Source organism: Ursus americanus, chromosome 22 (assembly GCF_024610735.1).
Source record: "Ursus americanus isolate L20-20 chromosome 22, mUrsAme1.1.p, whole genome shotgun sequence".
NCBI classification, from domain to species: Eukaryota; Metazoa; Chordata; class Mammalia; order Carnivora; family Ursidae; genus Ursus; species Ursus americanus.
Genome location: NC_142148.1, coordinates 23,337,949 through 23,351,811, shown reverse-complemented (window position 1 = coordinate 23,351,811; position 13,863 = coordinate 23,337,949). Strand labels below are relative to the sequence as shown.

The 13,863-nt window shown below is 48.3% G+C and overlaps 2 protein-coding genes across 9 annotated transcripts in view; one reads left to right on the top strand and one right to left on the bottom strand.

The window, feature by feature from the left end:
- ACSS2 (acyl-CoA synthetase short chain family member 2) overlaps nt 1-7,830 on the top strand; it is a 45,486-nt gene extending 37,656 nt beyond the window's left edge. For both annotated transcript variants that reach the window (XM_045806205.2, XM_045806215.2), the window contains 11 exons: nt 1,231-1,368; nt 1,928-2,098; nt 2,405-2,538; nt 2,721-2,853; nt 2,935-2,991; nt 3,180-3,260; nt 4,632-4,740; nt 6,291-6,359; nt 6,688-6,864; nt 7,467-7,541; nt 7,685-7,830. In XM_045806205.2, coding sequence (XP_045662161.1) covers nt 1,231-1,368; nt 1,928-2,098; nt 2,405-2,538; nt 2,721-2,853; nt 2,935-2,991; nt 3,180-3,260; nt 4,632-4,740; nt 6,291-6,359; nt 6,688-6,864; nt 7,467-7,541; nt 7,685-7,812 — 1,272 coding nt within the window. In that variant the 3' untranslated portion in view covers nt 7,813-7,830. The remainder of the gene's footprint in view (nt 1-1,230; nt 1,369-1,927; nt 2,099-2,404; nt 2,539-2,720; nt 2,854-2,934; nt 2,992-3,179; nt 3,261-4,631; nt 4,741-6,290; nt 6,360-6,687; nt 6,865-7,466; nt 7,542-7,684) is intronic.
- The window catches only part of GSS (glutathione synthetase), a 33,944-nt gene continuing 22,484 nt past the window's right edge, over nt 2,404-13,863 (bottom strand). For 6 of the 7 annotated variants that reach the window (XM_045806229.2, XM_045806239.2, XM_087853625.1 and 3 more), the window contains 4 exons: nt 12,445-12,639; nt 11,838-11,919; nt 10,537-10,726; nt 2,404-9,541 (listed from right to left, as the gene is read on the bottom strand). In XM_045806229.2, coding sequence (XP_045662185.1) covers nt 9,418-9,541; nt 10,537-10,726; nt 11,838-11,919; nt 12,445-12,639 — 591 coding nt within the window. In that variant the 3' untranslated portion in view covers nt 2,404-9,417. Of the gene's footprint in view, nt 9,542-9,777; nt 9,945-10,536; nt 10,727-11,837; nt 11,920-12,444; nt 12,640-13,863 lie in introns of all 7 variants that reach the window. The other variant, XR_015720920.1, reaches the window with a different exon arrangement.

Below are 13,863 nucleotides of genomic sequence, written 5' to 3'. Positions count from 1 at the left end.
TGAGACCATTAAAGAAAGAATGACTATCCTCATTTTAAAAAGGACTGGCTTGAGGTAAAGGGACTTGCCTTTACCAAGGTCCTCCATAGGTAGGAAGTGCCAGAACTGGGATTAAGATCCAGTGCAATTTTTGGAGAAGTTCAGGGCATCCCACCTTCCCTCAGCACAGAGTAGACTCTGAAAACTGGCTGCTCAAAGAGATGATATAACTAGGAAAGTAAAATAGTTTCAAGGAGAGGTTAGAAAAATTTCAGGATGATAGATCCAAAAGTAGTTACCAAAGATACTCTAGTATAAGGGGACATCCCTCTACTAGGAAAAGAAATCCATATTGGTCCTTTTCCACCAACTTAAAGCAGGGTTTCTGCTGAATGGAACTTTAAGCAAATAGCTCTATGGGAAACCCACTGGTACCAGGGGTGTGAAGGTGGGGGCAGAGCTACGGCAGGAACCTGCAGATATGGATGAGGTCTAGACATTCAGGAAAAGGTGCTTAGACCAAAAGCTGTTGACTTTTTTCAATACTAACAGGGCCAGGTGCCCGCTTCACCTGCAGGCTCTGACTAATTTTGCATTTCTGAATTGGGTGGTGTCCGCATCCCCGCTGATAAGCCACTAGTCCCAAAGTACATATGTTTGTATGTAGGCCTGTGTGTGCATATTCATTCATCCAACAAAAATTTACAGAATGTGTATTGAGTGCCAGGCATTTTGCTAGGTGTTGGGAATAAAGAAAAAAAAGAAAAAGAAAAAATAAATGTCACTGCACTGACAGAGGTCACTATCTAGTTGGGGAGATAGTAATCAAGCAAACAACTAAATAACTAGAAATATGTACTGTATAGGAAGGAAATATGGTGTAGTGATCAAGAATAATGGCAAGGGTGAGGGTGGGGTCTGGAATCTACCAGATACTGTTCAGGGAAAGCCCTTCTACGCAGGTGACATTTAAGCTAAGAGCTAAAGGATGAAAAGGGACCAACCAAGGTGTCCTCCTCAGTCTGAGACTACATAAGGGGAGCTCTGGGGTAGGGTGTTAGGAGTACCCAAGAAGCCTGCTGTTCTGCTCCTGTTCTCTGTCGCATCCCACCCTTACATCCCCCCCCCCCACCAAACACCTCCACCTGGCAGTACTTCCCCAACCCCAGGTGCCAGGTAGGTGTATCTCTGCTCCTATCTTGAGCTGTTCACAGTTCTTCCCTGCCCATTCCTGTCTTCCTAACCCTGCAGATCTCCTGGAACCAAGGGGTTGACTTGTGGTGGCATGAACTCATGCAAGAGGCAGAGGATGAGTGTGAGCCTGAGTGGTGTGATGCTGAGGACCCACTCTTCATCCTGTACACCAGTGGCTCCACAGGCAAACCCAAGGCAAGTATGCGTGTGTGTGTGAGCGTGCACGCGTGTCTGTGTGTGTATTGTGTAGGGTTGAGGAGAGAATTTCCGTTTGTGTGTATGAGAGTGATTCAAGTGGCTCAGAAATACCATCTTAGGGTGTGGATATGAATGATGACTGACTATGCATGTGTATGGTGTGTGAGATGGGAACATGGAGAAAAGGGGATAGAAGAGAGATGGATGATGGGGCGCCTGGGTGGCTCAGTCATTAAGTGTCTGCCTTCTGCTCAGGGCATGATCCCGGCATTCTGGGATCAAGCCCTGCATCGGGCTCCTCCGCTGGGAGCCTGCTTCTTCCTCTCCCACTCCCCCTGCTTGTGTTCCCTCTCTCACTGGCTGTCTCTCTCTCTGTCAAATAAATAAATGTTAAAAAAAAAAAAAAAGAGAGAGAAGAGAGATGGATGCTATGAAAGGGGTGCTGGTAGAGCCAGAATTCCTGAAGAGGATCTTCCTCTAACTCTGCCCAGCCTGCATTTGGTGGTCTGTGGGGGTGAGCCCATGTACCCAAGCTGAGGCCCTATTCTTTCTCCAGGGTGTGGTACATACTGTTGGGGGCTACATGCTCTATGTGGCCACGACCTTCAAGTACGTGTTTGACTTCCATGCGGAGGATGTGTTCTGGTGCACAGCAGACATTGGCTGGATCACCGGCCATTCCTATGTCACCTATGGGCCACTGGCCAATGGTGCCACCAGTGTTTTGGTGAGAAGGGAGCTGGGACCCATGGATACTTGGCCTACTTAGGGGTGGATAAGATGATCCTGGGTGACAGTTTCCCAAGGCCACTTGGTCTAGGGACCGGGGGAATTACACAATGACCTGTTCCCTGGAGAAAGAGGAATTCTGAGAAGGTTGTATATACTGACTGGGAGGGTCTTTTGACTTCTCTGTAAGGGAGTGAAGACATGGGTATGTCAGAAAGGGCAAAATACTGAGTCTGGGGGTATGAAAGGGGAATTGAGGGACTGTTGGGAAGGACTGGGAATGACCAGCCTTCACTGGGGTCAGTTTGAGGGGATTCCCACATACCCGGATGTGAGCCGCCTGTGGAGCATCGTGGACAAGTACAAGGTGACCAAGTTCTACACAGCACCCACAGCTATCCGCCTGCTCATGAAGTTTGGAGATGAGCCTGTCACCCGGTGAGACCCCCTCCCCAGCTGCTGCCCCATGGGTGTCCCTCAGAGCTAGGTGCTAATCTTTTCCATTCCATTATTCCAGCTCCTTGGCTTAGAATAGTGGAGGGGGCAGAGGAGCCTGGGCACGTCTTTCTGGTTCCCAGTGGTACTCAGAGCCTTCCTTTCTTCCCGCTCCCCTGCCCAAGGCATAGCCGGGCATCCTTACAGGTGTTAGGTACAGTGGGTGAACCTATTAACCCTGAGGCCTGGCTGTGGTACCACCAGGTGGTAGGTGCCCAGCGCTGTTCCATCGTGGACACCTTCTGGCAGACAGAGACAGTGAGTAAAGGATTCAGAAGGCTGGGGCTGAGGGACAGTGTGGGAAGACTGACTCGAACCCCTGCTCTCTGACTTCCACAGGGTGGCCATATGCTGACCCCCCTCCCTGGTGCCACACCAATGAAGCCTGGTTCTGCTGTGAGTGAGGCTCCCTTGGCTGATCCTGGGCTAGACAGGAGTAAAGTCTCTGGGCCTAGGTAGAGGGTGGGGGACTAAACTAATATGTGTGAGGAACCTGGGGCTCTGAAGGTCCTTGGGAAAGGTAAAGAGTTGAGTCACAGTTGCCTCGTTCCTCTCCTTGAGTGCTGTCTCCTGTTTGCTTCTAGACCTTCCCGTTCTTTGGTGTAGCTCCTGCAATTTTGAATGAGTCTGGGGAAGAGTTGGAAGGTGAAGCTGAAGGTTACCTGGTGAGGTCCTGACCCTTGGATGTCTTTGAGGAGTTGGGAGGAAAGAGTACAGCAAGGGATGCTGTACTTTGCTTCAGAGTTTAGAACCTAATCTCTACTGGTAGGTGCTTGTGGCTAAAGCTCCATGGTTGAGGGTTTATCCTCTGCGAGACCCTGGAGAAAATTCTTCTGGTTGTTTAGCCTGCCTCTCTGCCTTTTGGTTCACTTTGGCTCTTAAGGGCTCTGCTCAAAGATTCCTGATGATGACTTTTTGGGTCTGGAAGACTTAGTGCTAACTCTTCCTTTGACAAACATTCTAGTGTGAAAGGAATCTTCATAACTTAGAAGATCATCCAGGCTCCAGAGTCAGCCTGCTTGGGTTCAGATCCTAGCTCTGCCTCTTCTGTGACCACAGATAGGTTGCCTAACCCCTTTGAACCTAAATTGCATTTGTAAAATATAGTATTTTTGTCTTCCCAAGTTGCTGATCAATTAAATTAGATAATCCATTTGAAGGATTTAGCATAGAACCAAACAGTTAGTGTTTAACAAATGTTAGCTGTTGTGATTTTTATATTAGTACTTGTAGGAAGATCATCAGCCCCCACCCTCCATCTCACCTTACTTTTAGTAAGAGCAAGTTAGTAACAAGGACAGGACTTAAATCCACGCCTTTTGACTCAGCCTAGAATTTCATCCATCTCATCAATCTATGATCACAGGATGTTATTGATTGGGACAATAATTATTCACTTTTATGTGACTATTTTCATTTGTATCAAACTGGACTTGGTTTCCTGAGGAGACTCAAATTTACTAAATGCTTATCACTAACAGAACATTGTACTAGGCAGCTTCCACAAACCATTAATTGAAACCTCACAGTAACTTTGGGAGGTTAAGATTATTTTCTGTGGGGGCGCCTGGGTGGCACAGCAGTTGAGCGTCTGCCTTCGGCTCAGGGCGTGATCCCGGCGCTATGGGATTGAGCCCCACATCAGGGTCCTCCGCTATGAGCCTGCTTCTTCCTCTCCCACTCCCCCTGCTTGTGTTCCCTCTCTCGCTGGCTGTCTCTATCTCTGTCGAATAAATAAATAAAATCTTAAAAAAAAAAGATTATTTTCTGTGATTTACAGAAGAGGATCTGAAGCTTAGAGATAGTAAAATTACTAACCTGAGGTCACACAGTAAGTAGCAGAGCCAGGATTCTCAGTCTGGATTGTCTATCTCCAAAGCCTGTACTTTGTCCTACTTCTCAGGAAGAACATTCAGGCCAATTCTCCTCAGGTTGGGCAAAACTGTGATTGCCCAGCCTGTGAGTGAGACAGCGTCTCCAGTCTTTCAGTGAGACAGTAGAGCCAATGTGACCACTGTGCCTTTCTCTCTCCCTAGGTGTTCAAGCAGCCCTGGCCAGGAATCATGCGCACAGTCTATGGGAACCATGAACGCTTTGAGGCCACCTACTTTAAGAAGTTCCCTGGTTACTATGTGACAGGAGATGGTAAGCCTTGGCTATCCCTTTCCCATATCTCCCACCTTGACATGTACCTTTCCCTTCCATTTTCAGGGAGAATTGGTTAGTGGTGAAGAAAAACAGAGAGGAATGTATTCTGTGTGTCAGTGTCTAATATCCAGGTAGAGCTATATAGAAGACTGTAGAGCAGGAATGAGTGTTGCATGGAGAGTCTCAGCATGGTACCACCTGACGTGATATATGACGAAAGAGGTTCTTGTTTCCACTGTTCCTGTGCTAAAAGAAATGGGGCATGTAGCAGCATGTATTACTATGTCATATACTTCCTTATGTCTGGAGCCTATGTTTGCCCATGACTCTGTCCACCAATCCATTCATCCATAGCTTTTTATTGAGCACGTACTATGTCTAGGCACTGATCTAAGGGGATATTAACATGAATAAGGTAAGCAAGGTCTCTGTTCACATGGGGCTTATATTCTAGTAAGGGGAGGCAGACAATAAATTCAGCGAACAAGTAAATAAGCTTATCTTGGTGACAAGTGCTATGAAGAAAAATAAATAGGGTAACAGCACAAAGAATGTCTGAAGGAATAGCCACCATACATGGGATGGTGAGAGAAGGCTTCTTTGAAGTGATATTTGACCAGAGACCTCCAGGGTGAGAAGGAAGCCAGGCATGGGAAAATCTGGAGTGAGTGTTCTGTGCAGAGACACCAGCTTGAAATGTCTGAGGAACAGACTGAAGCCTGTGTGGCTGATGTGTAGTGAGCAAAGAGAAGGATGTTACATGAAGTTGGAGAGGTAGATAATGTGGGGCCTTGTGGGCCACAGTGAGGACTTTGGGTTTTATCCAGTGTACACTGGGGGAGACCTTTAGCGCTTGTAAGCAGAGAAGTGATAAGAACTGATTTATTGTTTAGAAAATAACTTTGATTTAAGGAGAATAGACTTTAGGTGGGTGTATTAATTATCTATTGCCATGGAAAAAATTACCCCCAAACTTGGCAGCTTAAAACAACAAATATTATCTCATACAGTTTCTGAGGATCAGGAATTTGTGAGTGGCTTTGCCAGTAGTTCTCATTCAGAATCTCTCATGGGTTGCAGTGAAGCTGTTGGTTGGGGCTGCAGTCATTTGAAGGCTTGAACCTGGAGGACACACTTACAAACTCACTCATGTGGCTGTTGGCAGGAACCCTCAGTTCTTCACCACGTGGGCTTCTCCATAGGGCTATTCATGACTTGGCAGCTGACTTCTCCCTGAGCAAATCATCTGAGAGAATGCCACAGTGTCTTCTAGAATCTAATTTCAGAAATGACATACCATCACTTCTGCCAAATTCTATTGATTGCACAGACTTACCCTAGTACAATGAGAAAGAGGACTACACAGGAGTCTGAATATCAGAAAATGGAAATCAGTGTAGCTATCTTGGAGCCCAGCTACCATGTGGACAAGTTTAGAAGCAGGAAGACTTCTTAGGGGGCGATTAGTGGGTGTAGCAGTTTCGTAATGTGGATCATGTATCCTACTGTGGGATAGTTATTACATTGTGCATTTCTTCTCCTTCCAGGCTGCCGGCGGGACCAGGATGGCTATTACTGGATCACTGGCAGGATCGATGACATGCTGAACGTATCTGGTGAGGGCCAGGGACCATTTTCCCTTCTTGTTAGCACTACTGTCCCAGCAAGTCCCAGCCAAAGCCTTCTGAGCGAGCCAGGACGTCCTCTAGACAAATCATGCTTGGAGTGCAGCATTCAGTTCTGGGTACAGGTTTTGGAGGAAGAGTGATAAACACTGGAATGTGCCTAGAGGAGGGGAACTGGGAGGCGGGGACAACTGAAGCAGGTCACCTGAGGAATGAATGAAGGGGCTTCCCCATCTGGCCAGACCAAGATGCAGAGATGAAACAAGGGTTGGGGTGGAGGCTGGGATCTCTCTCATGGCACTTGCTTTCCCTTGACAAGGACATCTGCTGAGCACAGCAGAGGTGGAGTCAGCACTCGTGGAACATGAGGCTATTGCAGAGGCAGCTGTGGTCGGCCACCCTCATCCTGTGAAGGGCGAATGTCTCTACTGCTTTGTCACCCTGTGCGATGGCTACACCTTCAGCCCCACCCTCACCGAGGAGCTCAAGAAGCAGAGTGAGGAGCCTCCCTGAGCAGGGACTATAGGGCCTGACCTGAGGACCCAGTTACCACAGCAAGTTGTTGGGGAGAGGCAAGAGCAAGCTGCAAACTACAGACAGATCCCAGGGGGCCTTAGGGGCTGATTGGCCTCTTCCCACTCAGTCTCCACTAGTCTCTCCACCAGGATACTAATGGCTGACATTTATAGAATTCTCTGTGCCACCACTAGGCTAAGTACTTTAAATGCATTAATCCATTTAATCCCTGTAATCACCCCTGTGAAATAGATCCTATTGTTACTCTAACCCTAAAGCTGAAGAAATTGAGGCTCAGAGAAGTTAAATCACTTGCCCAAGGCCATATTGCTAGTAAAGTGGGATTTAAACTCTAGCAGGCAGATTCTTAGAGTCTGAGTTCCATGAAGGTAGACTAAGATAAAATGAGATAGTAAAAGACAATGTGTTAAAAAGAGAGAAAGACGGCAATGACTCTAAGAACGACTCTTATGGGCAGGGCCTTGAAGAGGAAATAGGTGGGGAACAAAGCCATCTCTACCTTGGTTTTTGGGAGCCTGGCTAAGGGTACTGAAGAAATGCTTAATGATTTCTTGGTTACAGTTAGAGAAAAGATTGGCCCCATTGCCACTCCAGATTATATCCAGAATGCACCTGGCTTGCCTAAAACCCGCTCAGGTATGTTCAGAAACCACAAGGGATTGGGTTTGGGATTGGCCAAGGTCTAGTGGTGGTGGAGTGTGTGTGGATGGAAGCCTTTTTGGCAGGGCTGGAGTGGGTCAGTGCTATTACCAGGTAATCAGAAGGCTGTGGTCCTCCAGGGAAAATCATGAGGCGGGTGCTTCGGAAGATTGCTCAGAATGACCACGACCTGGGGGACACGTCTACTGTGGCTGACCCAACTGTCATCTGCCAGCTGTTCAACCACCGATGCCTGACCATCCAATAAACAAGACCTTGCCCTTTACCCAGGCTTCCCCCTGCTTGGCTTTCCAAAGTTTTGCCCACCCTCCCTGCCCCATCCAGGAGTGCTGAGGGCCAGTGCTCACCCACACCACCTCCCTTGACCAGCTGTCTGGGACCGAGGACCAGCTTTGCCCTTGGGTGGAGGTAACTTCCTGTGGCTGCCAGATAGATGGGACATGGCCCAAGTTAGCCTCAGACTGCTGTGCCCCTAGACTGCAAGACCTCTTGGAGCCCAGAACAGGAGCCTGAAGGTCATGTCCCTTACCCGAGTTAAGTATGCGGAGGGCAAGTGAAGGTCTAGACTGAAGCAGGGAGGCAGCTCTGTAATCCTATGTCAGCTCTCTCAGGAAGTACCAGTACTTAGCTTGGGTATGCATTTGCCCTTAGTAATGCCTATTTGTGAGTCCCAAAACAATTAGTTATTATTATTTTTTAAATACTTTGCTGCTTCTGTCCTAGATCTGAATTCTTTTGTGCCAGATGGCGATGCTTGTCTGCCCATTTGCTTCAGGGGATGTGCAGACAGGCTGTTTCCAGAGGGTTTTCAGATTACTTGCTTCTTTGCTTGAATAAATGTGTTTTGTTCCTAGGGCCAGAAGAACTTGTCTTCCTTGTCCTCTGTTCCCACCCTTTCGTGAACAGTCCTGCCCATGAGACATTCTCAGATGAAACTCTTCTTTTCTTGCCCCAGTCATGCTCAGGCTCTGGTTGTAGGAATAAAGTCTGTGACCTTAAGAAGCCGGTGACTTGTTTTCTTAGGTATCTTACAGACTGTACACTTACTAGCTGCTCTGATTTGTGTGGGGGATGGGAAGGGGAGTGGTTTTCCTCAGGAATACCCCACTATCATCCTTCCAGAACTGTTGGTTTGGGCAGATCTAGGCAGGGCTTCACTCACAGGCCCTTTGGCAAACTCCTGAACTAAGCAGGAAAGCAACTGAAGCCAGTTCACACCTGTGATGTCCCACCACAGTTGCATTATTTCCTATGATCCTGTGGGAACATTAGTGAGTGACTAAGGATTGGAATTTCAGGGTTCTATCCTAGGGTCTGGGGCTAGGGAGACTCTGATTATAGCCAAATCATTTCCCCTGCTCTAATCCACTTTAAGTGTGCTGACCCAGGTTATAGCTCCTCCCCCACCAAATATATAAACCAAGGAATCACAGAATCAGCAATGTAGTTTTATTTAAGGCAGAGGTGGGGAAAAGCTATGCCCCTTCGCCCCCCTCCTCCTGCCTCTCAGTCCTGTCCTAGGTCAAACACTGGAACCTGCTGGAAAGGCTGACGGCCTGAGAGGAGGGTGGCAGGGTTATGGGCGCTTACCTCAAATCAGCTTCCTTTCAGCTATACCCACACTCCCAGGATTTAGGGGCCTCTAGATCTCACCTAAGGGAAACACAGCTTTTCTGGTCCTCAGATGGGAATGCTGGGGGAAGGTACTCAGCATTCACCCTTCTGTGAACTGAAGAGACCAGCCCTCCCAAGGTGCAGGGAGGGAAGGCCCTCAGAGGGGCTAGGAGAGGAATGACAAGTATGAGGGATAGATGGTCTCTTGAGCGAAGTCTGGGCAGGCCTGGCTGTGTCCTCACACAGGGTATGGGTTGTCCAGGACTGCCACTCCTGCTGCCACACCACCATCTGCATGCTCGATGGCTTTGGTTCGGAGCAGATGTCCCACATGCTTGTTCATCACAAGTGTCTTTCCCTGCCTACAGAAATGGGGGCAGGAGACACACAACTCCATTACCAAGACAGCCCCCACACCCAAGACCTTCCCTGGTCCCACCTGAGCAGTATATGAGTGACTGACTACACCCAAGTGCTAGGATTTTAGAATCAGATTTGGGTTTGCATCCTCGCTGGGAAATTACTAGCTCTGTGTTTTTGAGCAAGTCACTCAGCCTTTCTAAATATCAATTTCCTTAATTTAAAATAGAGATAATACCTCTCACTTTGCAAGATGGTCACGAGGATCAAATAAAGCAGGAAAAGCACTTAGCATGATGCCAGCCTCATATTTCATGTTCTGTAACTGTAAGTTTCCTTCTCTACCTCTCTCTCAAGATGGTTGTGGTAATAGCCAGGTTTGGGGGGAAGTGGCAGGCAGAACTGCTGCAAGTGGTTAGAGGGAAAGATTAGAGAGAGAAGGCTATGGTCAGGAGCATGGTAGGATCTGGTATTCCTACCTTGCTTGATCTTAAAGTGCAGATTTTGCAGGAAGTGGTTTAAGGGACCAGAACTATTCCTTACAAATTCCCAAGTAATCTTCTCTTCCTGATTCTTTAGTGCTCAAATCCAAACCCAGGGCCCACTCAGCCTTTCAAAGGCACTGATTTTCCTCACCCCTCCCACCTTTCCCCAGAATCCCTGGTGGCCTGGAAACTGGACCCAAATTCTCTTCTTCCCTGGGGTCTCCTTCTAGTCTAGGGTCACTTTCTCATCCATCTTGATACTACTTATAGTTTCCTTACAAAGGAAACTACAAGTTAAAAAGTACTTCCTATCTGGGCTTCATTTGATAGCCCTGTGAGGTGGGCAGGTCTTGGGTCCTTGGCTTCATTTATTAGTTAAGGAAACAGGTAACATGGCTAGGGACTGGCAGAGCTGGGACTGAAGCCCAGGATTCCTGTTCCCTGTCCTCTGCTTCCTCCAGGCTCGCTTGGCTGACCCTCTGACAAGAAAGAGACCCTCTTGACTGGCTTACCTGACATAAACCCCAAAGATGCCCAGCTCTGAGATGCACTGGACCACTCGGACAGGGCTGCCAGGCCGTAGCAGGCAATTTCCAAAAGGCTCAGGTTCGATCTTTTCCATGAGGATGTAGGAGGCCCTCTCCTCACTGTCCTTCAGCCGCTCCAGGGCCTGCACCATCTCCTCCCCATATAGGTTGTTACCTGCAATGGCAGTGGCCAGTGACCCTGGACCCTCTGCATACCTTCTCCACTCTATGCCCCTTCCCCTTCTGTGGTCAAGTCAGCAGCCTCAGTTCCTGACACCAGCTCAGTGACCTGGCTCCCAAGGAGGGAACGTCACTTTAACAGGCAAGCCCTTACTCACACAAGCAAACACACCTTTCGCCACACCATTCTGCCCTGGTTCTCCTCCTGCCTGTCTATGGCTTTCCTTAGCCTCCTTGACTGGCTCCTGCTCCTCTTAACTGTTGGGATTCCCAAGGAATCCATCTGCCACCCTTGTTAACAGTCTGTACTCCACAATGTCATAGCCCTACCCCAGGCCTCTGCATTGCTCTTCTGGATAATTATACCAGCCTCTTCTATGGTCCCTGTTACCAAGGTCTCCCCTCATCCAGCGCAAGCTCTACTATGGCTGAAACATGGATCCTGGATCAATTGTGTGTCCCTTCCCTCCTTAAAACTCTCTAATGGATTCCCAGTACCGTCAGGATAAAATCCAATTTCCCACATATTTTCAATGTCCCTTGTAATGATGTCCCAAACCATCTTCTCTAGCCCAAATCCCTGCCTCCTCCCATCTCCCATGCTGCACTCCAGCCTTACCAATTACTCATTAATCTCCAAACATACACTTCCAGGGACCGGTGCCTCTACTTGCAGCTGCTCCTTCTATATGGAATGCCTTCCCTCCTTTCCCACCTGGTAAATTCCTACTTATCCTTTAAGACCAAGATCAGAACTCATCTTTGTGTCTGTGAAGTGGACATGATCCCTGCCCTCAAGGAGTTCAAACCAGGCAGGAAGACATCCAACCTCCTGATATGCCCTATCCTACTTCCCCACAATCAAGCCACAGGCACCTCAGACTAAACTTGTCCAAACCCTCTAGTTATGGTTAATCAGGTTCCCCTGTGCTCAAAAGCACTTGATCACAGAGTCTCCTGGGAGATTGTCCAAGATGAGGGCCTGTGTCATTCCTCCTGTATCTCCCAGAGTCTGGGACTGTGCCCATAGCAAGTGCCAATTGGCATTGGTAACAGCCTGCTAGCCCCCTTCCACTGAGCAGCCCTACAAAGGGGAAAGCACCTACCTCCACCCTCTCTCTGGGGCTTCAGGACGAACTGGCTAGGGGCAGCAAGGGCCTCAGCAATGGCCTGGTCCCCTTCTTCACCCTGGCAGGAGGCAAGAAAGCAGTCACCAGCAGTTTTAGGCCAGAGGCAGGAGCTGCGGTCCTGCTGGTCATGCAGAGCAGGATCAGAGGAAGAGCAGGAAAGGGAGGAGTGATGGCCCCCTTAGACCAGATGCTACTATCTAGATGTGACCCCCAACAAACCCCTAAAGCGCAAGTACAATGAGAGCAAGATTTCTCTGGCAACAGGTCAGGGCTCCTCAGCAGGAGGCCTGGAAAGCCCATATAGATATTCCCCAATTCTTAAAAAAAAAAAAAAAAAAAGATATTCCCCAATTCTTGCTGTCCACCTCAGCTACTTCCCCTTTCCACCTCTTACCCCCATCTCCCCCTTTGCGGACAGAGCTTACAATGGAGTCCAGCCCCCTTCCCCAGGGCTCTAGGGGTTCTCACAGAGCATTGTTGACCCAAGTCTAGCCCACTACCAGCTCCAGCCTCCCCAACACATTGAGTTCTGGTTCCTGCCACCTGGAAAGCCTGTGGTAGGAGAAAGAGGCTACCCACACACCATGTCCAGTGAGTAGAGGCCAGCAAAGGTGGCATGGAGGCGGGCCACAGTCTCAGGTTGGCCAGGGAGCAACATCTCCAGTACGCCCATTCTGCTCAGCTCCTGCTGCACCTTCTTAGTCCCAGCCAGCTGGGTGGCAATATCCGGGCACTTGACAGCACGTGACCTCTCCAGCAGCAGGCGTGCTTCCCAGTTCTGCAGAGGGAAGAAAACAAAAGGAATTCTACTTTATTTCCCTTTGGCTGACCTCTACTGAGCATCCATCAGGTGCCAGGTATCATGCTGTCTATCTTCACATTCGTTATCTCCCAGGGTCACTGCAACATCTTTGTGAGGCAGATGTGGATTCTTCCAGTATATAGGATTCTCGCCCTCAGGGAACTCACAGTTTAGCACAATGGTACATGACTGTAATTAAAAGGGAAATAACAAAAGGTATGAGGGTATAGAAAAATGGATGAAGAGGTTTGAAAGAGGTGGGACACTTGTGTATGAGTTCAGCTTCCTACTGTACTCCAGATAAAATCCAAACTCAAGACCCTTCAGGATCTGCCTCCTGTCCCTCTTTCAACCATGTCAATTTCTTAACATCCCTCCATCCCACTCTCATAATCCAGCCACACAGGCCAAACACACAAACGTCATTTCCACCTTTGTGTTTGCTGCTTTCCCCTCTGCCTGGAATTCTTTTCCTTTTGGTTTTTCCAGTGGATGGTTGGAACCTTCTCATCCCTAAGTCTCAGCCCAAATTACCCTATTTAATATGGGCTTCCCCATAATTCTCTACCTTTTCATCCTATTATTTTATTCAAAGGGTTTCCCTCAACTAGAAAAAAATTTTTTTTTAAATTTTTGCTTACTTTCTGATGACTATCTATCTCCCTGACCAAAATGTGAGCTCTGGCTTGTCTGTCTTATTTCCTATTGTATCCCCAGTGTCTGAAACACAGTGCTTGGAGCTTTGTAAATGCTCAATAATTATTTGTTATTGTTGTTTAATGAAGTGAAATCTGAGTAGTCAGGTCAGACTCAGTAGGGAAGGCGTACTCATAATGAGTAAAGGCCTGCAGGTGCATAAGCACAGGATGGATGTGCTGTGGAATTTGGGGCATGAGAGGCAGGTAAACAGCAGAGGACCATGCCTCCCAGCTCTAGTACCCATTCTGACAGTGGGGGGATAGCCTGTCCTTGACTCCAGACCACATCAAACTGCCCACAGCAGGATAAAGGCCTGAGAAACAACCCCCACCCCCACCCATGCTGTGCTCCGCTTGATATAATCAGTCCACCTGCAGCACCTTTGCCTGGTCTTCACCAATGATCTCAGCCACCTTTGATGTTCCAGGCAGAGTTACAAGTGCCTAGAACATCAGAGATAAACCCAGAGAAGTATTCCATTATGTTAGAACCAGGGAAGCA